At 39.5% G+C, this 23,891-nt stretch overlaps 2 protein-coding genes across 2 annotated transcripts in view; one reads left to right on the forward strand and one right to left on the reverse strand.

Moving 5' to 3' along the window:
• The window catches only part of LOC120421107 (cilia- and flagella-associated protein 251-like), a 32,743-nt gene extending 20,823 nt beyond the window's left edge, over positions 1-11,920 (forward strand). The window contains exons 10-11 of the mRNA XM_039584261.2: positions 9,018-9,092; positions 11,549-11,920. Of these exons, the coding sequence (XP_039440195.1) occupies positions 9,018-9,092; positions 11,549-11,878 (405 nt within the window). The 3' untranslated portion in view covers positions 11,879-11,920. The remainder of the gene's footprint in view (positions 1-9,017; positions 9,093-11,548) is intronic.
• Positions 11,921-12,366: 446 nt separating this feature from the next.
• On the reverse strand, positions 12,367-23,554 carry LOC120421105 (wee1-like protein kinase). The gene is made up of 4 exons (XM_039584257.2): positions 23,103-23,554; positions 18,043-19,659; positions 17,836-17,978; positions 12,367-13,469 (listed from the first exon to the last, which is right to left on the reverse strand). Coding segments are annotated over exons 1-4 (1,953 nt in total). The 5' UTR covers positions 23,105-23,554; the 3' UTR covers positions 12,367-13,278.
• Positions 23,555-23,891: the final 337 nt, after the last annotated feature.

Below are 23,891 nucleotides of genomic sequence, written 5' to 3' on the forward strand. Positions count from 1 at the left end.
TTGATGCATCGAAAAAATGTTGTCTCGTAATTATTTTATTTGCATTAAAATGAAAAAAGTGATCAGAAATGGTTTTTAATCGTGTTTTTTACCGTTGGACATAAAAATTGTTTTAGTACCCAATTACAATGTTTTGCTAGATATAACCTCGCTTTTCGGCACTCTCACCAATGTCAAAATGGTCAAAATAGAGTTATCTAAGCCCGAGCTCACGCACACTAGCACGCCATTTGTTTTGCTGGCCGGTACAAAATTTAACCTCAATCTTTTCCGTGTACGTACACGCAATACATGCGCACGTAGATAACTCTAAGGAGCACCCGATTCGAGTGATAGAAATGACAGTAGCAAAAACTGCTAGAATGGCTAGAATCGAGAAATTAAATGTGAGAGTGTATGCGTGCAACATGGAGTTAAACTTTTCAAAGTGCCATGGTAATCTTCACAGCAACTTCACAGAAAGTTTAACTCCATGTTGCACACACTCTCACATTTAATTTCTCGATAGACACACTGAATCTGGCTAGATATCTGGCAGCAAGTTTAATGTTTGTTTCAGGGAGTGGAATGAACTGTTTGTTTACATTCAAGGTTATATCCTTTTGAAAAATTACATTATCCAATGTTAAAAGGTTGTGACAAGAGAGAATGTATTTCATAAAATCATTGAAAAGAAATAAAAGTATCAAAATAAGAAACAAAAGCGAACATTAAAACAGGTCGTCTTCAAACCCCATAAATCTCCTCCTCCGCCTCCTTGCGCCGATTGGCCGCCTTGAACCGGACACAAGCCGCCGCCGTGTGACGGGACAGAAATCCGGAGCTCCGGAACTGCTGGCTGTAGACGTTGGGCCCAGAGGAAGACGCGGATTATTAATAAAACACATCACTGGCGGCTAATAACTTTTATTGCCGCCACCACTCGCGTGTCCGACCGCGGTACACTCTGATTGTCACTAACTAACTCTTCTCATCTCTAGACGTCAAACATAGTTGATCTGTCAGCCAGTGTTGACCAGGGTTAGATTCCTACATCCCTCTCTTCCTTGAAAATGATAGATACTTCACAATTGATAATTTAACAGTTTAGCAAACTAGATTGTCCTCATAATTGCCCTGATCTGAACACACGAGTGGATTTATTTTTAATCTAGTATTTGTTGATAACAATAGTATTATAATCTTATATCTTTTGCTGAGTCAAACGAGCATTTGTGTTTACAGTATAATCTCTTGTCGCGTCCTTTGAACTTTGAACTAAGCCATTACACTCAATGAATTTTTGGCCTTTCACTCTCCTTTCTTAGCTGTTCAATTTAATTGTTGCTCCGTCACATTTATTAATCTTGTAATTGTAAATCCATAATTCACTACAGTTAACCGCTATCCAATCGATCCAGTACTACCTCCTCCTTCACTTAAAACAATTTAATTTAAAGTTAAAAGAATGCTAAGCGTTTCCCTATTTTCCTATAATTTGAGCAAATTTACTCAATAAATTAATGAGTCTAAAATCTTGTACGCAGCATTTTTCAGATAGTATTTTTTTTTAAGATTCCAATGCAAATAATATTAGATTTTATAAGACACTTGTTTCAACCTCTTTCTAAAAAAAATGACTTGTTTTTTTTTTTTTTTGTTCCCTTTGTTTTGAGTCCGGTAGATTTGAATGAATAAAGATAATCCTCAACTATCGTTTCACAATTCTATATCTTAAAACAATAACAGTCGCTCAAATAAGTTGTTTGCGGAAACAAGCTGGAGCAGTTCTTTGCGCTGCAAGAGCTGATGGGAAAGTATCTATGCCCTGCAGTTAAAGTCTTAGCTTTAATTAACTAACTGACAAATTTTCTGTGATATAAACTTAAGCTTTCCTATCCTTTTTCTTCTCCCCTAGCAAAAGTAGCAGTTGTTTTAAACAGTTTTATCTGCTCTCGCTTAATTTATTGAAATTACTGAACTTATTTCGTCTAATGATTGTATCTGAATTATTTTGTAGCTGTAAGTATCTCCAAAACTCTGCATTTTGTAATTAGTTAGGCAAAATGTATTATGATAAATGCAACTAATAATCATGAATTGAATATAAATTATTTCTCATTCATTGTCTTATGGAGTTACCGATTATTAACAATTTCACGGTGCCTATCAATCAGAGCCCCCTGCATCAATACTCCTTCACACATTCCCCAGCATTTAATCAACTCCATAAAGCAGCGTCTCGAAAACTACTTACCACAACACCTAACTATTTGTACAATCAAATTATAACGGAATTGGGTCCGTCAACCTGACAATTCTGGAATACGAAGACAACTTCGCACCCCCAAACAGAACCCTATCTTACAACCATCCTCCTTCAAATCTTAAGGACATCCCTTAGTTCATCAGCAGTCTCCAGGTGAGCCGCCAGCCAACTCGGCTCCGGGCCGCACAAAATCCGTCCAGGTCACGACCCAAAGGATCCGGTAAACCCAGGTGACTCTCTGAAAACCCGGTTTGCCGTTGAGCTGCACTAGCTCGTGGTTCATCCTTCTCCTCAGTGTGTTGTTCACGCGGAATTCGGCCTAACGCAGTAAGACCTCTCCGAACGAACTACGTGTGCTGGCAAAACCTCCTCCTCCTGTGACCTGTTGCTAATGAAACTCAGTAATAAAAAAAGTATTTTGTAGGTTTAATCACTGATTGTGTTTTAGTATTTAAGAGCAGGTTAAAGTTTGGCTTTACAACTTCTACATTATTAGAACACAATATCTTGCCTCTTGTATACGTTTGATGAGTACATAACCTTAACGAATTAGAACAACCAACTAAACAAACCTTCCACTTTAACGTTCCCAGATCTTTTATGGCCCCTATTGTAAGATTCTGCTCGCGCCTAGGAGTCTGACAGCTTAAATGGGAAGAGCATCCAAACCTCTTTTTACTCCTTCCATCCACGGATTCGATCTGACGATCTTTGGATTGCAAGTCCAGCCGCCGACCAGCGACTCTACCGGAGCAGGTTTGGTTTGGTGTGTTGTTTGTTCGTATATCAGGGAGACGACTTCTACGCCTGGAATTACTCTACGGCCTAACAACAACTAAGGGCGAAGACCAGCGTTTTACTCCCCATCCGAATGGAAGTCAATAGAAGATGGGAAACGAACCCCTGATCATCCGCTTACAACGCGAACAGCGTAACCATTCGAACACGCCTGCACCCAAACGAATTACCAAATACCCTAAACTTTCCTGTTACTTTTCAATCATTTCAACTGTTAACTTGTGCAAAAATGATCCCTAATGGCACTACTGAACTTCCTTAAAAATATCCTCGTAGTTTGTACCTTGAATTCCTAACTTTAACAGTAACTGTAACTTACGACAATGTTACAATGTTGACGAATACAAATCTTTCTAACTTCACCTTTCGATGATCATACACAAGCCTGCAGCCCCTACCCCAGGTCTAAATATTAACAAGCCATCCGCTAGGCAGAGCGAAAATTCAGAAGCCACCTCTTCATCATGCTTCCGTTTAATTATCCGCAAGCCATCTCTCCCCCAGGCATGTGTGAACAATCACAAGCCTCTTCTTCCCCCAGGCCTTACAGCAGATATTCACGAGCCATCTCTCCACCAGGCATGAGTGAACATCCACCAGCCTCCTCTTCACCAGGCTTCCATGTAATCATCCACAAGCCATCTCTCCACCAGGCATGAGTGGACAATCACAAGCCTCTTCTCCCCCAGGCCTTACAGCAGATATTCACGAGCCATCTCTCCACCAGGCATAAGTGAACATCCACCAGCCTCTCAACGGCACTAAGCCATCCCCCGGCACTAAGCCAACCCCCGGCACTAAGCCCACCTTCGGCACTAAGCCAACCTCTGGCACTAAGCCATCCCCCGGCACTAAGCCAAACCCCGGCACTAAGCCAACCTCCGGCACTAAGCCAACCCTCGGCACTAAGCCAACCTCCGGCACTAAGCCATTCCCCGGCACTAAGCCAACCTTCGGCACTAAGCCATCCCCCGGCACTAAGCCATCCCCCGGCACTAAGCCAATCCTCGGCACTAAGCCAACCCTCGGCACTAAGCCAACCTCCGGCACTAAGCCATCCCCCGGCACTAAGCCATCCCCCGGCACTAAGCCAACCTCCGGCACTAAGCCAACCCTCGGCACTAAGCCAACCTCCGGCACTAAGCCATCCCCCGGCACTAAGCCAACCTTCGGCACTAAGCCATCCCCCGGCACTAAGCCAATCCTCGGCACTAAGCCAACCTCCGGCACTAAGCCATCCCCCGGCACTAAGCCAACCTCCGGCACTAAGCCAACCCTCGGCACTAAGCCAACCTCCGGCACTAAGCCACCTTCGGCACTAAGCCATCCATAACTTTTTAGCCAACCTTCGGCACTAAGCCATCCTAATCCTAATCCTAATCCATCCACCTTCGACACTAAGCCATCCATAACTTTTAGAACAAGATCCACAGCAGCTGTCCGCAACTCTATCCTTGGAATTGACTTGCCATCGAAATACCGCCTAAGGATCTGCAGTTTTATTAGACAAGCCGACTACGACAACCTATCAGACTACATCCATCAACACCTGCAACGCAGTCAGCAGCAGCGAACCCGCTGCTTCATCATCCCTAGACACACCATTTCAAGCGGAAAAAGTGTCCTGGTTCACGGAGCTACCTGCTGGAACGGTTTACCAATCGCTTCTACTTAATTTTAGTTTAACGAATAGTTACAGTACTCAGTTTGTATGGATTATTTCTATCAATTATATTGTTCCTACAGTTACTTCCTTGACCTGATAAAAAAAAGTTGTTAACTAACAGGTTATCGTTATAAATAAACGCACAAATTACAATTACCTAAGTACACGCGTGCAAAAACAGTTCACAAGGGCTGTCAAATTTCTAACCTTAGAACCGAGTCAGTTTCAGATTGAACTGAATTAAGCGCTGAACTGAAATGCGGCAACCATGCCTAACCAGCTTCCAAACGAATGCACCAATAGAAACGCTCTTTGAATTATGCCCACAAGATTCCAATCACTTCAACCGACTACGAACTGTTTTCCATTTTGCGAGTGAAGGAATGAATCAAAATACCAGATTAACCTGTCGTCTTGTCTCTAGTGACCCTATTTGAATGAAATAAGATCAAGACAACTTTTTTTCTGACCGACTGGCATTCTCGATTGCGAGATTCCTACTCGAAACTAGGTTACCGAAAGCTTGATCGTTGAGGCAATTGCAAACCCTATTTTTACACCTTAGCTTCCATTCCATTCGAACTGATGACCTTTGGAGTCCAACTGCCTACTTGCGACTCAACCAAAACAGGACCCAGGGAAACGACTCCTACCCCTGGCCTGAGCTAACAACCTAACCTCTTGGTTAGACTGGGGCCGACATTTACATCCCCATCCGACGGAAGGTGTGATCAGACAAATCACGTCTCGAAAAATGCCACCGGGGCCTTCTGGGATCGAACTCAAGCCGACTGAGTGAGAGGAAACTACGCTTACTCCACACTACGTGTCCCGGTTCCTCTGACCTTTATAACACAAAAAAAAGATGCTATTTAAAACTTAAATTACGGCCGTTTGTTATCCAAAACGAAGACTTTTAAGAGGACCCAAAACTGAGTACAAAACTGAAAATCAAGTCAAACCTAACTGACCCTCTTTAGCCGTGTAACTATGTAAACAAATGCACAATGTGTATATTTTCCATTCAACTGCCACCGCTTACGTGTACACGCATACACTCTTACTGCTTTCACAATCTCACGCACCCGCTTACATACTTACAGATTGTTGTTCTTATAATTCCTCCTCCACCTCTTCACAAAAATTACCGTACACTACCTTAGATTTCCTGAGACACTTCCACTTTCACTGGATATTTTCTCCTCGTCGCCAATGTAGACGTTGGGCCCAGAGGAAGACGCGGATTATTAATAAAACACATCACTGGCGGCTAATAACTTTTATTGCCGCCACCACTCGCGTGTCCGACCGCGGTACACTCTGATTGTCACTAACTAACTCTTCTCATCTCTAGACGTCAAACATAGTTGATCTGTCAGCCAGTGTTGACCAGGGTTAGATTCCTACACTGGCCACACACAAAGCACGCCACGCCAGTGGCCTGCCAGTCGTGGTGTCCGTGGCGCTTGCGATGGTTGTACAGCGCGTTCCGGTGCCGGAACCGCTGGCCACATTCGCACCCATACGGACGCTCGTCCGTGTGGACAATCGAGTGCGCGCGCAGATACTGCAACAGCCGGAACCGCTTGGGACACTCTGGGCATGGGAACGGCAGCTGGGCTGGAATGCTGGAATCGTAACCGGAGTCACCGGTAATGTGGGTGTCCCCTGTAACGTAGCTGTCACCGGTAATGTGAATGTCACCGGTAATGTGGCTATCGCCGGTTATGTGGCTGTCACCGGTAACGTGGTAGTCGACTTCGGAAGAAGAAGATTCGCTGATCGCGATGGAAACCAGGGTCATCGGATCCAGCTCGGAGGACTCTGTGTCGGCTACGTTCAGAGATTCCAGTTTGGACGAGAGCTGCTCCGTGTCCTTTTCCGGAGTGCTGCTGCTGCTGCTAAAGGACGTTTCTTCGCAAATGAGTTTCAATTAAATCGAGAACCACACAGCCAACCTTACCTTTCACCGGACACCGGTTCCTCTTCGTCCTCACTGGACGGCAGTTCCTCGGCGCGTCCTTTTTCCGTCCGGAACTGAGGCGTGTCGATCTCGAACGGCGACCAGAACAGGCTGCAGAACTTTCCTGAGAATAAACAAGTTGGTCATGATTAGTCCCGGAACATCCACCCACCGTGTGGCAACCCGCGTTGTTACTTACTGTCCCAGCGATCGTTCCGCTCCACCAGTTCCGGATTGTAGCGGCGGGAAAGGTTGTTTCGCGGCATTTTGAACGGTTACGACGAAGGAAGTCACGTTGCGATTTTGAAAGGATGAATGATCATCGGGGGATGATCTGCTATTGTTTTAGTGCGCGGATGATCAAGGGGAGGTTTGTCAGGGTGGTTCGAGCTAAGGAAAATTATCGCTGGGTTAAGGATCCGATCCTAATCCACTCATTTCATCGATTTATACTATTTAAAAAAAAATATTTGATAAACTTGGAAGAGAATTCTTTTTGCTGGTTTCGTATTAAGGCATCATCCCCCAATCGGTCATTTGGCGGCCATGTTTGTTAAAGAAAAACATTCAAATCTTGATTCAGAATGTTTCAATAAAAAAATGGTTTTCTTTGTGTTGTTTGTAGAAGCATTTTACGTACACAGAAAAAAAAGTTGAATTTTGGAATGTTGAAAATTTGATAGGATGAATATTACCTCTTTTTTTAGAAATATTACATAAAAATGTGTAAAATGGTAACCTGATAAATATTCATCAAAAACTGATGAAAATTCATCATTTTCTGGGGTAAAACTAATCATTTTTTTTTACACAAAATCTGTCACCATTTCCTGATGAATATTAGCATCATTTTTTTTTCTGTGTATAGTGATTGTTTTTTTCATTTCAGTTTACTATTTCTGGACCCTAAATTCAGAACCATAATTGACAGTCATTTCCCCAAAGGTGAAGAACACCATCTACTACCTTAAACTTTTGATTACAGTTGACATCGTAATTTAAAAGCTGTAAGCATAGCATAGCATAGCATAGCATAACGGGTCTGCACCACGCTGTAGGGGGTTCCACAATGGTCAATTCAATATTCTTAGACAATTTGATTGCTGCCCGGTACAACCAAGAATATCTGAGAACGTAAATTTCCACACTGTGCTCCAAGGCTACGCCCATACAGTCCCGTGGGGATTTGGGAGGGGATGTTTTTGTTGTTCACTAGTGGCAAAAGTGCAGGGAACCCATGCGACTTTTAAAAGTGAACGGAATATTTTTGGGAGGTTTGGAATGGGGGTTAGAGGAATTTCATCGGGCCAATGAAAATGGTTGAATGCGTAATGTATTACATGATTTGGATGTTTGTAAGTGTAAATGTTAGTCTTTAGTGTATTATCTAATAAGCATATAGTTTTGTAATAATGATTAATAATAAATATAATAAATATAGTATATAAAATAAATATAATAAATATGATAAATATAATAAATATAATCAAGATGATTCCAGGAAGCTGTGAAAAAATACAGTCATCCCTCATATTCGGAACACCCACAAATTCGGAACACTTTTGTGATAATTTGTCAATAGCATGCCAAATGAATCTTTTCTGGCGACCCTTCTATTTTTAGGACCTTCATTTGGACATTCTCTTGCTATTTCACTAGCAAAAGGAGTTCTTTTTTTTTTAATAAAAACTGAATTTCGAGACTGTTTGAGCTGCAAAACACTGCCTCCAAATTGCCTGTTCCATAATTGTGGGATGTTATTGTGCCTCCCACAATTGTGGAACACCTGAATTTAACTAATATTTTCACAAAAAAAGTTATCAAACCATGTATAAAACATCACTAAGCTTGAGTTTCATTGGTTTCAGTGTGTGAAGTCATTATTTGGTAATAAAAATGTACTCCTGGAGAGATCCAAAGTTTGTTTACATTCGTAAGAAAAAAGTGTTCCGAATTTGTGGATTTCAAGGGTCAAAGTAATTCTTCAAAAACTTCATATAAAAGTTAAAATTTGCAGATGTTCGATAAAGCATTCGAAAGATCGCAAGAAAAGCTTTCAAATGAAGGTAAAAGCGAATCATTAAGTTCAATTATCGTTTTTTTTATGATTTTTGGAACATTGGCCGATCTGTAAACTGTTCCGAATATGAGGGATGGCTGTAGCAGTAATTTAAAATATAAATGCTTCAGATGGTTCCCATGCTGTTTTAGAAAATTTTCTTTAATTTAAGCAATTTGGTCATATATGGTATGACATCGTAATTTAAAAGCTGTAATTGAACATAACCGCGGATGAGTTTGCAAATTTGACTTGTAATTTAATCATATTGTTTTCTTTTTAGATCCGCGACGCTATGGACATACGGGATATTCCAAACTACATGAGAAGCATCGGCTTCCATATGACGCAATTTGAGGTAAGAGTCCAACAAATAAATTTAAATGTGATTTTGCAAGTTGAACGTTTTTAGAGTAGGGGAACTATAAGCTTTATCGGTCTATCAGCACTTTGATCATAAATTACAGCTTTCATAAATTGTTTTGGACTGTTCTAAACTAATAAATAGCTCAAATAACAGTGATCAAGCAACTTTCCAACTCTGATAATGATTTAATAGCCAATAACGGCAAAAGTGATGAGAATGGAGCACTTCCATTCGAGCAGTTTTAGCTTTTTTCTACAATGTATTTCTTATGGAGCGAACTGTCAAAAACTGCTCGACTGCGGGTGCTCCATTGGTCGAACGGCTTAGAGTGATTAAAATGACTAGCATTTAAAACGGGCGCTATATTCAATGTTTGGCCCTTTGAAAATGTTAGTCTTGATTTAAAAAATTTCAAAATATTTATCTCGAAAAGATCAGAAAATTTCACGCATGTTTCATGTTTTAACATTGAAAATCGGACCATTAGTTGCTGAGATGTCGACATTAGAAAATGGTGGGTTGTTTTGGTGAGATTTAGAAAACTTCAATTTTCGTGTTTCTTTTTCTTAAAGCGGTTCTATCTCAGCAACCCAAGGTCCAATCTTCAATGTTTCTTAGACAATTTTATAGCAAATTTTGTGAACTTTTCAAAAAAAATAAAATTTAGAAATGGTCACTCATGGTCACTATTTTTAAAAATCGAAAAACTGCAAAAATTTCGCTAAAATCAAACTTTCGGTGGCTATATATTGAAAACGGAGCCCTTCATCAAAAAATCTGTAAAGTGGTTTTCAACTGCAAATTCAATTCTGCATTGAAAGATATCGTCAAATTTGTTTTTGCATGAAATTTCGATTTTTTTTACAAAAATCACTATTTTTTCAAAAATTCATAACTCGGCGACAGATTTTTTGACCATGTTTCTCTATGGCTAAAAAGTTGCGGATTTTTATCCCCTAAAACATATTAAAAAATCTCAAAAATCAAAAAATATGTATTTTGGGAAATTGAATTTCAGAGAAAAAAATTTGATAAAAAAACTGCAATTTTTTTCCGTGTACCGTAAACCGGGGTGACTTTGATAGGATTTCAAATTGTTTTTAGAATATTTTCCAACAGGTCAGGTTTTTCTCAAGATTATTATTTTTAAAACATGTACTGGGGTAGGCCACACAAAGTCCATGCACTATTTTGAGAAAAAAAGTTTTTTCAATAGTGTTTAAAAAAATAAATACGTTAAAAAATCTTAGATTTAATTCCGGGGTGACTTTGACAGTCATAGTTTTTTCTTGTTAAAATCATATTTAAGATGTACAAACTTTATTTGTAAGTTAAATGTACCATCACTAAAGTAGTTGATATAGTTTTTATGGAAAAAACAATGTTTATATTTAGTTTACTAAGTTTATAAGCTTTTAACAAAATACAAATAAAATTGTTAAAAAGTCGGAATTTTGCCTGAAATTTGTTATAACTAGTTTTGTTTACAAAATATTCGATTTATATTGCATTTTATACAGAATTCGAAGCACGAATCACCAGTTTTCACATTTTACATGAAATTTGTTCAACTTAAATTGCTTATAAATTTGGAGATTTTTTTAATTGTGTTTCAAAAACACAAATTATTTATTATTTACAAACTTATTTAACCTTCTCCTAGTGCAAAATTGTCCAAGGATTCCGAAAATGCATTCCGTTCTTCAATTCAAAATCATGTTCATTGAAAAATCATGACACTTTGAGAAGTTTACAATAATGACTTTCATCAACATTTTCTTAACTATAGTTAACTAACTTTATGAAATTTTCAAAATTCGATGAAAAGTTCTTCTTATCATATGAACACTTCTCTATCACGGTCAGTATGTTTCTAAACCATTCCTTACGTATTTCAATTGTACTCTTCATTTTGCGGAAATATCGCAAACCTATCAAAGTCACCCCGTTTTACGGTACCTATTTTTTCTCAATAGTCCTCAACAATACCTATAACTTTGCCGAAGACACCAAATTGATCAGAAAATTCACTCAAAAGCTACAGATATTTGAATATTTACATACCATTTTTGTATGGGCAGCAGCCAAAATTGTATGGAGACTTGTATGGGTGAACCAATGACGCAAAATAGCTTATTTGGTCATAGGGAAGGCCCCCACAAAGTTTGAGCCAAATAAAAAAATACAAATAAAATCTATTTCCGGTTGTGGTAGAGCATTGCTCTTAAGCGATTGTCGCAAGTCGCTGGCAGCTAGCAAGTCGTGTTCGCTCACGAATGGTTGCGCGCGCTTCAGTCGGCAAAGATTCGTTGCGGTGCGCTTGACAATCAGAAGCAAGGCAACGAAAATTATATTTTTTCCGTGATTCGATCATCTGAAGTGAAATTTTTCCAGACCTTCATAGAATCGAGTCTGGACTGTAATACCCTTTTCATTTTTCATTCCAGGAAGACAACCTCACCGCCGAAATCGCCCTCCTCAACACTCCCTCCCTAACCTTCGCCGAGGTGGTCCAACTGTTCCTGAACCATCGCTCCCTGCTAAATCCCAGCTGCGAGGACATCCAGGCCGCCCTCACCTGCGTCACCGGTGGCATCTTCGAGTCGGTGGAGCTGGGCTCCTTTGTGGGGGCGCTCTCGTCGCTGGGCGAACGAATCGACGCTCGGGAATTGAATTTCTATGGGGAGGTTCTGTTTCCCGAGTGCGTTCCAAGGGGGGATGAAGAGGGTGGTTCGTTTTTGGTGCCGCTCGATGAGCTGGCGGAGAAATTGTGTTGAGATTTGTGTTTTTTCTGGTTTGAATATTCTCTTTATTTAAAATCTTTTTTTCTCTTTTCGTCTTGCGACGACGGGGGGCGGGGTTTACAATAGTTTTGGTTAATCTTAGAGGGGGTGGGGGATTGGGGGGGTGATCACTTATTACAAAAATATACCTTTATTTGGGAACATTTTCTTTCTGAGAGTTTTTCTTAAAAGCTAGAAAAGCGGAACGACTACCTTTTCTCTGTTCTATGGCATTATTGGCGAGACAGTTAAACATAAGTGGCGCACGCGAGCGGCGAGAATCCACGAACGGGGTTCGATCGCCGCAGCGCGGCGCCACATTCCCTACACGCTAACCTGGAGTGGAAGAAACTTAATGGATTATTTACACGTTACTAGTTTGCTGCTTAAACCTACGAACCTAGAAGACATCTCTCTTTGAATGTTTGTTTTTTCATTTTCTTTTGTTGCTTTCATTATAATAAAAGGTGCTTAAATCTTGCTCTATTTGCTCACATTCTATCTTAGCTAGTTTTGTTTGCTTTTTATTTGGACAGATACAGATCGGTTTTCGCCTTTGTTTGCGCTTACAGTTTAGATCACAAATTATTTTTTCTTTCGTTTGTTTTCACACAACTTTGGACTTTTCATCCTCGTTTTAAATTCTTGCTTCCTCCTCTATCTCTCTCTTTCTTTTTGGAATCTATAAAGGCGACCTTCGCGTGAGTGTGCCTCTTGCAACTAATCCTAATCTCTAAAGTCTATCCTGTTTCGAAACTTTTTTTTCTCTCTTTCTCTCTCATTCGATGGGATATCTCTCCTTCTCTCTCATATCAACAATCACAATTAGGGTTTGGAACGCTGCGCTTTTCTTCGCCCTACAAAAAAAAAGGCGAAGAATTAACCGTGCAGCGGAGTATAATTTGTAACACATTGATGATTTCATCTGCGGGTGAAAGGCACGCGTTCTTCTTTTTCTCTTCTCTCTCTTAACAACGAGTCACAGCTTCTGTTCGTATTTTTTTTCTTCTTATCTTTTTCTTTGAAAACAATTCGAACACTTACAATTTAAACTTTTAGCTTTAGTTCAACTTTTTTTTCCGAAAACAAAACGAATGTAACTTTGAAACACTTTGTTTTTTTTACTTTTAGATGGGTGCAATTTTTCAGGTAATCCTAACTTTGTAGCAGAGAGTTCAATTAGTTTAAACAAAAAGAAAAGGGAATTAATGATTTAAAAGCGAAAAAAGAGTTAAAATTTAGAAAATTAAAAGAGTATCGAAAAATAAAGGTAAAGTGACGTTAGTAAAAGAAATTAAAGTGCTGCTGTTTCGACGACCAAAAAAAACTAAATAACCGAAAAAAGTGCTAGAAAAATATAAAAAAGAGTAAACAACGTCCGAAAAATTTTCTCCTCAATACTCCTTGCCCTTGCTGTTGTCCCGGATGCCGCGCCGCGTCGTCATCAGGCTGCCGAGGCGCTTCTTGCGCGAGTACGAGCGTAGCTTGCGGTCCGACACGGTCAGGTCGCGGCTCGAGACGGTCGTCGTCGTGGTGACCGTGGTGCCGCCGCCGGTTGAGTTGACGCCGCGGCACTTGCGGCCAACTGGAAGAGGTGAGAGAAAAATTAGAGTAAACATTAGTTAAATAGACTTTGGTTAACCCTCTATTTTTTCGATTTTTTTTATTTTTCCCGTGTTCAGGAGGTCAATTAGAGCAACTTTTGTTCTACGAAAAACTTCATTTCTCTTGTTTTATGTTTTTCTTGTTTTATTTTTAGTATTTTAATTTGCTTTTGTCTTGTTTAGTTTATGTTTGTTTTTGGTAGTACATATTTGGCATATTCTACCACCTTATATAATTACATTTTGCCTATCTAATTTTTTCACGTTTGAACAGTCACTTTTTCAATTTTTTGCTTGTTTTCACATTTTCTGCTATAGAAGGGCACAATCATCATTTTAATTGTAAAAAATGCGTAGGGGCATAGTCTCGGGCACTACAATAATTACTGCATACTTCTTTTTACTGAAAATATAGGAAATGTTGGAAAAACAGCCAAAGTTGACCCCTAAAAAGTAACAAAAAAAAAAAACAACATTGGCAAAGTAACGTAAAACAAGTTAAACATTCAACCTGTCTTCTATCCAAAGCTTTTTAAAGATCGAAAATTGGTTGAAAAATGGATTTTTGGCTATTTTCTAGATCGAAGCCCGTCTAAAGGCGGGGTTAGGTTGTAGAGGATTAAAAAAAACTTTGTCTAATCCACCTTTAGATAGTTGATACCTTCGGGTTGGGTCAATTGGCAGAAAATTGTTCGACAGAATGCCAAATGACAGAAGTTCACATACAGAAAGGTGAGATAGCAGAATAGGTCAATTGACAGAAATTTAAATTCTAAATCAGCAGAAAATTAAATGACAGAATTAGTCAAAGGTCCGAAAAAATCAAAGAGCAGAAAAGTTCTTATTTAATGCTATTTAGTGCTCCAGATACCAGATTTAGTGCGCCTACAAAACGCCATACAAAGTTGAAAATACATGCGGACATTTTGGCAAACCTGTAGGTCAAAATTTAGTGCTGATTTAAGGCTATTTAGTGCCCTTTATTTCAGATTTAGAGGCTTATTATTTTCCATACAAATCGTAGTACAAAAACTTCAAAAAAGCCGTCACCATTAAAAAAAAAACTACAGTTCAAAAATAAGAGCAGATATAGTGCTCAAGGTTGTTTACGATAGTATTATTGACGCAACGATAACGGACGATAACTCATTTGTTAAACCTTTCTAAAATTTGTTTAATCTACCAATATCATGTTAAATTCAATTCAATTCAATTCGGTTTTATCTGTGAATAATCAAGATACAATGAGTTATTTTGAAGTGCATAACAGAGTTTTGGAGTTCCTTACAGCTGTGTGTTGCATCATAATCCATTTAGGAACAATTATTTCTTTAACTAAAAGCACTAGCAAGAGTAGGAAAAAACTATAAAAAAAACTTACAGAATATCATGTTAAATTGTTAATGTTTTACTAAGAATATAATATATTTTCAAAACATAATTAAAGGGTTACATACATGTATATCGGCAAAAAGTCAAGGGTTAGTATGAGCACACACCGCATCTTTTTTTAATCCTTTTTTTCAGGGCATTGAAATATACATTTTCACCTACTAACAAAACAAATTTGAAGAAATTTGGTTGCATCATTGCCGGGATATATCAATTTCAAGTTAGCAGTTTCAAAAAACGGGTGCCACGATATCTCAACACTGTCTTGACCAAATCGGCTCAAAATTTTGGTGAAGACTCGTTAAACCGATTCCGTGTGCATGACGAAGCCCGATTTTCAAAAAGTTTATTTTAAAAAAAGATAAAAATATTTTTGTGTTTTTCATATGAAAAACGGTTAGTTTTTGATTTTTGTATTTTTTAAAAAGCAGATTTTAAAAATTAGGCTTCGTCATGCACACGGGATACATCTTGAGAGTCTTCACCTCAAATTTCAGCCAATTTGGTCCATCCCATCTCGAGATATCGTGGCACCCGTAAATCAACTCAGGGTTTAGAGAAAAACGCCAACAAAGTTTGACAGCCCGCTTTGCGCATGGCAAAATTTTGAGCTTAAATCGTCTCTTACTCAGTTTAATCATGAAATATCTTCATGAAACTTTCAGGAGTGATTAATAATCATCTTGTGAGTGGATTTAACAAAGATTCTGTAATATAAAATTTTGTGATTTTCTACATGTATGTAACCCCTTAAACAAAAAAATACCGCAGTTTTCTGAAATACTAAAATTTTCATAATTTGCAATATGGGTTTCACACAAAGCTAAAAATTTGTATGCCTTTTCACTTTTATTGAAATTTTATTTTGTAATTTTTTTTTAATAATACAGCATTTCATTAAAATACTCAAATTATCATAATTTACTATACGGGTGTCAGGCGATTCGAAATTTTGCACGCATTTTCACTGTTTTAGTATTTAGAATGAAATATATGATTTAAACCCTTCTGCATTATTCTGCACAATTTCGGTGAACGAATCTATCGGAATTTCGCATCGTTTGATACACAGATTGCAAATTATGAAATTTTTGAGTATTTTCAGAAAAATAAAATATTTTGTGAAAATTAAAGTATTTTCATAAAAAAATCTAAAATAATAAAAATCCATAAAATCTTTCAAAGCGTTTGAAAAAAAAAAAATAGAAATTTAAATTACAAGCCTAGGTTTTAACATTTGGATGAGAGAAGTGTTTTAAAATGCATTTTACAAGCACTCAGTAGCTTTCCAGTCATTAGTTTTTTGAAATATCGAGGTAACGACGGAATTTTTTTTTCGCGAAAAAAACGTTTTTCTGACTGTATTTCATGAAAATTTTAAATGTTTTCAAAGGAGTTCAAACATGCTAAATATGATTACAAACGCAGGAAAATGTATTTGAACTGCTTTTCAGTTGAATAAACTTTAATTTTCATTACAATTTGTAAAGTTTTTCGAAACCTAGAAATATATTTGCCACGGCCCGATTTCGAAAAAATAAGTTTTTTTTTGTGAAAACGTTTGTGACCCATATTGCAAATTATGAAAATTTGAACATTTTTGAAAAAAAGTATTTTGTTAAAATATGTATTTTTTTTAACAAAAAATAAAAGTAAACCAATCATAAATCAAAATTAAAAAGCATACAAAATTTCGCTTCGATTTCTTCATGAGTTTTCCTATTACACATCCAAGGATGAGTCGCAATGGATCCATTATTTTCATCAAAATTTTCTGAGAACCGGTGTCAAAAAAGAGTTTGTTTGTTTGTCATAGTCGAATGCTTTTTAATACCTTTCTAAATATATGCAATATCATAGGTTCCATTTTTCACAAAACAATCTTACCATAACTTTACTAAACAATCACTAATGAGACATCAAGACTAGTGTGTCCCAAAAAAAATTGCGATTTGGTGGAAACCTTCGGACTCACCCGGATTTCGATAGGTTTTTGTGCAACGAAAAATTCTCAAAAATCGTTTAGAACTCGCGTTTTTTTTTTCAGATGAAAATTTCCTATAAGATGATGGTATTAGCTTTGGCGGCAATTTATTTTAGATGTTTTTTCGAGAGAAATTCTTGCTTTGCCGCCACCAGGCAGTGGTCCGTGCCACTGTAGATTCTGACGTCGATTATGTCAGAGAAGTGGTCGATTTGTGTCTACGTGTCATTTGATGGTCTCCAGGTGTACTTGTATAGGGGGGTGTGCTGGAAGAAGGTACTACGTATGGCCATGTTTCGGGAGGTAGCGAAATCGTTGAGTCGCCGGTCGTTCTGGTCCGTCTGCTGGTGAGCGCTGAACATTCCAAAAGTCGGTCTGAACTCCTCCTCCTTGCCAACTTGAGCGTTTGAGTCGCCGTTGACAAACTTGACGTCGTGTTTTGGACACTTGCTGTACTCATGGCCAAGAAGCTCGCTATTGGCGTCGATTTCCATGATGCTCATGTTGCAGAATCGGCCCTTGATTCTCAACCGGCACAGTCTGTCGTTGACTGGCCAACACCCAATCACGATAAAAACCGTTCCGTCATCAGGGGTGACATTGGTTCTGGGGGTGCGATTGGGTAATACAAATTTCAGCATTTTTGTATGACCCAATCTCACCTCCCAGACCCAATGGTGACGGTATAACCTGTATTTGGGTACTAAAGATTTTTCCTCAATTTCTTCTAATATTTCACATCATAACCCTCGTTAAGTCCAAAGCTCGGATATAAGTAATAAGAGATTGTTTTAAATTAAGATTGAAGACCACTTCATTTATTCAATACCTTCTATATAAGGTACGCTCAAAATTCATAAAATACAAAACTAAATTTAGGTTCACATAGCAAAAACGATCGCTTCCAGACATTCTTCTTCTCTCAGCAATAAAACACAACATAAACAAAACGAAAAACCAACTCTACTTACTTGGCGTCTGCGCCTGCTCGTACGACTTGAGCATCTTGCTCTGCTCCTTGAGCTTCCGCAGCAGCACCTCGTTCTTCTGCCGCTCCATGCTGAGCTCGAGGCAGAGTTGGGCCTTCGTCTTCGAGTCGATCGGCGAGAGCACCCTGTTTGACAAAAGAGCAATAATTAGGATTGGTTCTAACCCAAGCTGAGATCGTCACAACTTACGCATGGTTGAAGATGGTCGTCGAGGACGGTCGCTTCTCCGGGTCGGGGTGCATCATCAGCTTGATCAGCTCGTTAAACTCCCGGCTGAGCGTGGGCACGTCCGGGAAGCTGCCCTTCCGCAGCAGGTGCCACTGGTCGCCGTTCTTGGGCAGCGGACCGCCGCCGGCCGCCTCGTACAGGGTTATTCCGAGCGAGAAGATGTCCGCCTTGGGCAGGTTCGAGAAGTCCTCCTGGAGGATCTCGTTCGGCAGGTAGCGACAGTCGCCTTCCTCGACCTGCGGGTCGTTGACGGACGTGACGTGGCCGAGGTCGCCGATTTTGTACGTGATGACGAACTCGTTCTCGAGGTCGTCGAAGATGTCCTCGAAGCCGTCGTCGGCGGCGTCCGGGTGATGGGCGGCGGAGGAGGTTGACGAGGAGGACGAGTACGCCGGACGGATTGGCACTTTGGTGAGGAAGATGTTGCCGGCCTTCAGGTCCATGTGGACGAGATCGTTGGAATGGATGTACTTGAGCCCTTCGGCGATGTGAAGGAGCAGCGTGCGGAGTTCGGATTCTTTGAGGGGGCGTTCCTGCAGCAGCGTCTGCAGACTTCCGCCGTTGCAGAACTCGTTCTGGATGAGCATGTGGTTGTTTTCCGCCCAGGCCGAGTAGTAGCGGACGACGTTGTCATGCTTGCCGAGCACGGCGTGGGCGTACACTTCGTTGAGGGCCGTCTTCTCGAACGAACTTCCGGCGACCGGTTTGATGCTCTTCTTGATCGCGTACACGCATCCGTCCAACCGGTTCAGGCACTGATAGACCAACCCAAACTCGCCAACGCCCAGCAGCGACAACTCGACAAACTCCTTCTCGTACCGGGAAATGTTCGAGTCTTGCAGGGCCAATCGCTTCGGAGCCTGTCGAACTTCTCCGTAATCATCCTCGAGTGGTTTCAGCACGTCCCCGCCACCACTCGCCGCCGGGGGTTTCTGCACCTGGCCAAAGTGACCAAAGCTAGCCCGATGTGGTGCCGCGGCCACCGCCGCCGTCGGCTGCTGCTGATTGATCCTGTTGCAGGCGAACGCCACCGGCAGACTCACGTTCAGCCCGTTGTCATTGTTGTTGTCCTGGCCGGACCGCGTCCGCTTCTTCGTCCGCATAAACATGCCCGGCGGCGTGAACGGGTTCACATTCGCCGGTGGCAGCACATTCTCGTAATTCCGGTGCAACGGCACCGCCCGAGGCTTCTCGCAAATCAACGACCCCGTCGTCGTCCCGTCGATCGGTTTGGCCAACACGTCCCCTCCCCCGGCAGCGCCAAGCGTCTTCCCAAACTTGCTCTTCTGCAGAATCGTCTTGGGTGTGGCCGGCGAGTCGAACAGTCGCAGCGCTCGGACCTTCCGGTAGGGTGGTGAAACCGAGGGTTGCTTCCGTGGGCTGACGGTGAGACCGGCGCGCCGATAGTCGGCAGTGTTGCCGCCGCCACCGTTGCTGTTACCGTCTGGCGACAGGCCGAACGTGAGCTTGCGCGGCATTACGACGCACCGTGCGTCCGGTGGCGAGGGCAGTTCCACGCTAGAGTTCATGTCCGGCGATGAGTCCACTCCGCTGCTCTCCGTGTAGGTATCCATCGACCTGTGTGCGGGGGAAGGAGAAGAAAGGGAGAAAATTGTAAATATTATTCTTTAACATACAATACCAAGAAATATAAGAAGACTGATATTAACCCTCTACTGATAGCTCCATGAATTTTTCAGGAGAGGACTACTTTTACAACAAGTCTACAAAATCGGCCGATTTCGAACATTTTTATTTTTTGTATTTTTTTATTTGGCTCAAACTTCTTCCCTATGACCAAAGAAGCCATTTTGTGTCGTTGGTTCACCCATACGAGTCTCCATACAATTTTGTCAGCTGTCCATACAAAAATGGTACATAAATATTCGAAAACCTGTAACTTTTCAAGAAATTTTCTGGCAAGCAGAAAAATCGGTACACGGAAACTTTTTTAACTTATTTTTACAGAAACTCAATTTCCAAAAAAAATCCGTAGTTTTGATTTTCAAGGTACTTTCATATGTTTTAGAGGACGAAACCCCGCCATATTTGAGCCATTTAGAAGTATGGTAAAAAAAATTGCCGCCTAGTAATGAACTTCGCAATTCGCAATTCGCAATTTTCAGTGTAAGAACGGGCCTTGACCGATCTTATGCACCAGGTTCCCGACGAACACGCACTGCCCTTACACCTACATCTCACCCTTGCTCTGAGTCAGTACGAGCAGCACGCTAGAACACGCTTTGAGTGTTCGTGCCAGGCATGCACACCTTCTTTTCCGGTTACGCATTTTAACTCGGCCGGGGGTGGTACATTACGTAGGGTTTGATGTAAGTATAAGCGCCTAACCGTCTATAGTGTGCCTATCAATTTTCATTAAAGCAAAAACTGTTTTATTTTTAGTTTGAAATCAAAAACTTATTGTTATTTTACTGTGTATTGTTTTCTCCTTAAGTATTTCCTAGTGTTGAGTCGTGTTTATATGTTGCTATTTCTTTTGTCGCGGTGTTTTGTTACAATTTTTGGTCCTAAGCATGTTATAAAAGTTTACCAAAAATACAATAGTAATATTTGTGTTAATCCTTAAACCATTCCATAAATTGAGTAAGGGCTCAAACCTCACTTGTTTTTAAAGAAAAGGGTGAAGATTGAAAACAATGTACAGTGAAAGAAATATACTATTTGAAGAATCAATAGTAAAAGAAAGATATTTATGTATGAAGTAAGAAATTAACAATAGTTAATAAATAGAGGTAACAAACAAGCTTAGATTGTATTAGGGCAATTTATAGGGCAGATGAAAAATTATTCAAATAGAAAAATAAAGAAAAGGCACATGATAAACAAAATTGACATCGCTGCCAAATTAAGGGAAAGCAGAAAGTATGTTACAGCAGCATCAATTGGTAAAATAGAGTGAAAAAGCGTTGAGAAATAAGAGAATCAAATGAGTAAAATCGAAATCAAATGGAGGATAGTAAACAGAAGCCGCGTTAGAAAATCAGTGAAACAAAATAAACAGAAGATAGGTGGTAGCTGAGAATGAAGAGAAGAGAAACCCCGTTGTGCGATGTTTCAGGTACATCCACAGCAGTTGACTCAACATACTGCGAATCAAAACAATACCGTCTACAATCACAAATTACTTCCCTTTCCCACATTGTCGCGCCCCTTTCTTTTAGCCGTCTCGACTCTGACCCGCGGTGGTCAAAGGTTTACGATCCGTTTCCACAGGCCACCAGCTAGGTCATCATGAAAACCAAGCCAACGTGGAGGTAAGAAAATAGGACACTTGCAAGGAACCAGAGCTATACTGTCTTGATCAAGTATGATCTAACAGGACTACGGACGTAGTCAGTGACGCTCCTTCCAGGATGTTCCTCGCCTGAGCGTCAACTGAAGAGGTATTATCAGCATCATTCGCACTTGGCCTGCATTGCCGCCTAGTAATGAACTTATGAAGAAATAGTGAATTACACAATCGAAGTTTCACACTTAAAATTTTATGTCCTCATTGTTTATGTAAATTTGAATTTGCAATCAAAAAGTATTTAACAGATTTTTTTTGATAAAATGCCTCGTTTTCAAGATATTGCCACCGAAAGTTTGATTTCAGTGAAATAGTTGCAGTTTTTTGATTTTTAAAATGTGGAACCATTTCTAAAAATATATTTTTTGATATTATATAGACATTTTTAAAGCATACAATCTCAAAACATCTGTTTTTTTTTTCGAAAATACCAAAATTTTCATAATTTGCAATACGGATATCAAACGAAGCAAAATTTTGTATTCATTTTAACTATTAGAGTTGTTTTTTCTTGTTGAATACTCAAAGTTTTACAAATTACCTCAAATTTTGATAAAAGATACGATTTTTGCAAAAAAGGTATTTTGAATTATAAAAAAGCAACATGTGGTTTATGGATGGTCCCTGTTCAAGATTTTCGACATCGAAGAACCAAAAACGATTTAAACAAAAAATACTTTTCTGAAAATTTTTACCAAGCAATTCCTGTACACAATTATTTAAAAAAAATGTGTTTGAAAATGTTTTTTTTTTCATAGTTTTATCTGTTTGTGGATAAAAAACAAACTTTTCATAAAGTTTTATATTATTGATTTGCATTTTAAGATCACCTAAGACAAGAGTCTTTTGAGCCCGGATTGTCTCAACTGAATTAAAAAAATCAGCAAAATTAAACCTAAATATTAGAAAATTCAATTTAAAAAAAAAAACATCCGAATTAAACCTAAATATAAGAAAATTAAACTTAAAAAGAACTGTATTTTTCATGAAGTTGTTTAAATTTGAGTAAACGGTTTGCTTTTTTTCCAGTCCAGAAAATATTCTAGCTTGTTGCAATATTTTTTGAGTTTTTCCATTCTTTCAAGCATAAGCTTTATAATTTTTGAGAAAAAAAAAACGAAAACGGAAAGTTTTGTTTTTGCTAAATGAGGTATTTGTTTTTGTCGAATCTTAAATTTTTCGAAAACTGAACTGTGAAGATAACTGAACTAGTGTAAAATGCATTTAAAAAACTTTGCTTTGTTAAAGTGTTGGCTTGTAATTTCAAGTGCACTAGTGCAAAGATATAATATGAACTGAACTAAAATATAGTTTACAAAAAAAAATAGTTTATTTTACATTACATAATTAATTTCGAAGTTGAAATTTCAGTGCAGCATTACCATGGTCGTTAGAGGGTTAACATTTTTAAAGCTGATTATTTAGGGTTTGTACTTGGTTTGTACACCTTTTTGCCATGACAACTTTCACAATTTCACAAAAAAAATTGCTTAAAAGCCTAACTAGTTGCAAATTTACAGGCAAAGTTAAAAAATATTCTATCGACACATACAAATGTTGGGTTTAAATAATTCAACCTTTGAAATTAAAACTATTGAATGCTTCAAACTTGATACAACATGAAAATTACCTGTTATAATGCGAAACAGACCGACACAAAAATATGTTTAACCTAAGGCCCAACTTAACCAAAAATTTAATTTATACTCACATGAATCCACAACCAGCTCACTTCAAAATTCCAATAACTCTTCACTTTCTAAAACTTGCGGAATTCGTCCAACCAAACAAACATATCGCAGCAGAGCAACCGTCAAAATTTCGGCCGCCGCGCAGCAGGCAACGCAAAAATCGCTTCACAGGAGAGGGCAAGCCGTTTGGCAAGGCCACACACACGCACACACACACCTCCCCTTCACAAACGAAAACAACCACCGGGTTCGAAATTTAAGGTCACTTTTTCCCACCGATTGCTTCGCACTTCCGGCCAAACTTCACTTTTCCCCGACGCACGACACTCGCGGACACGTTCCGACGCGGATTTCGAGCACTTGCGATCACTTTTAACGGGTAAATTCTGCGATTTTAGAACCAGGCAGCTGCAATTTGACGGGCAGCCGAAAAAAAACGTCCGTTTGAAGTTGAAGTTGAAACTGTTTGTTTGTGTGCGTGAGTTCGGTTGGTGTGTTTTCTTCTCTCCTTCCTTTTCGCTCGCTCTCCGGCCAGATGACGCGTTCTTTCTTGTTTTCTCTCTCGTTGTTTGGTTCGCGAGCCGGCAGAGGGCTGCCCGTCAACGGAAGTGATGCCAGGGGGGATTACGAGATAATAATTAAACGCTCAGCAAAATAACGCGAAATCCTCAAAACTTCCCCAGCATTTCAACTGACTTGCACAAATCAAATCATTTTATAAATTCCATGTCCAGTTTTGTCCAATTTTACTCAAAAAAATCCACAGAACAGTGTTTGAAAATACCAAACAAAATTGACACCCCTCAAAC

This window comes from Culex pipiens, chromosome 2, assembly GCF_016801865.2.
Source record: "Culex pipiens pallens isolate TS chromosome 2, TS_CPP_V2, whole genome shotgun sequence".
Classification (NCBI taxonomy): Eukaryota; Metazoa; Arthropoda; class Insecta; order Diptera; family Culicidae; genus Culex; species Culex pipiens.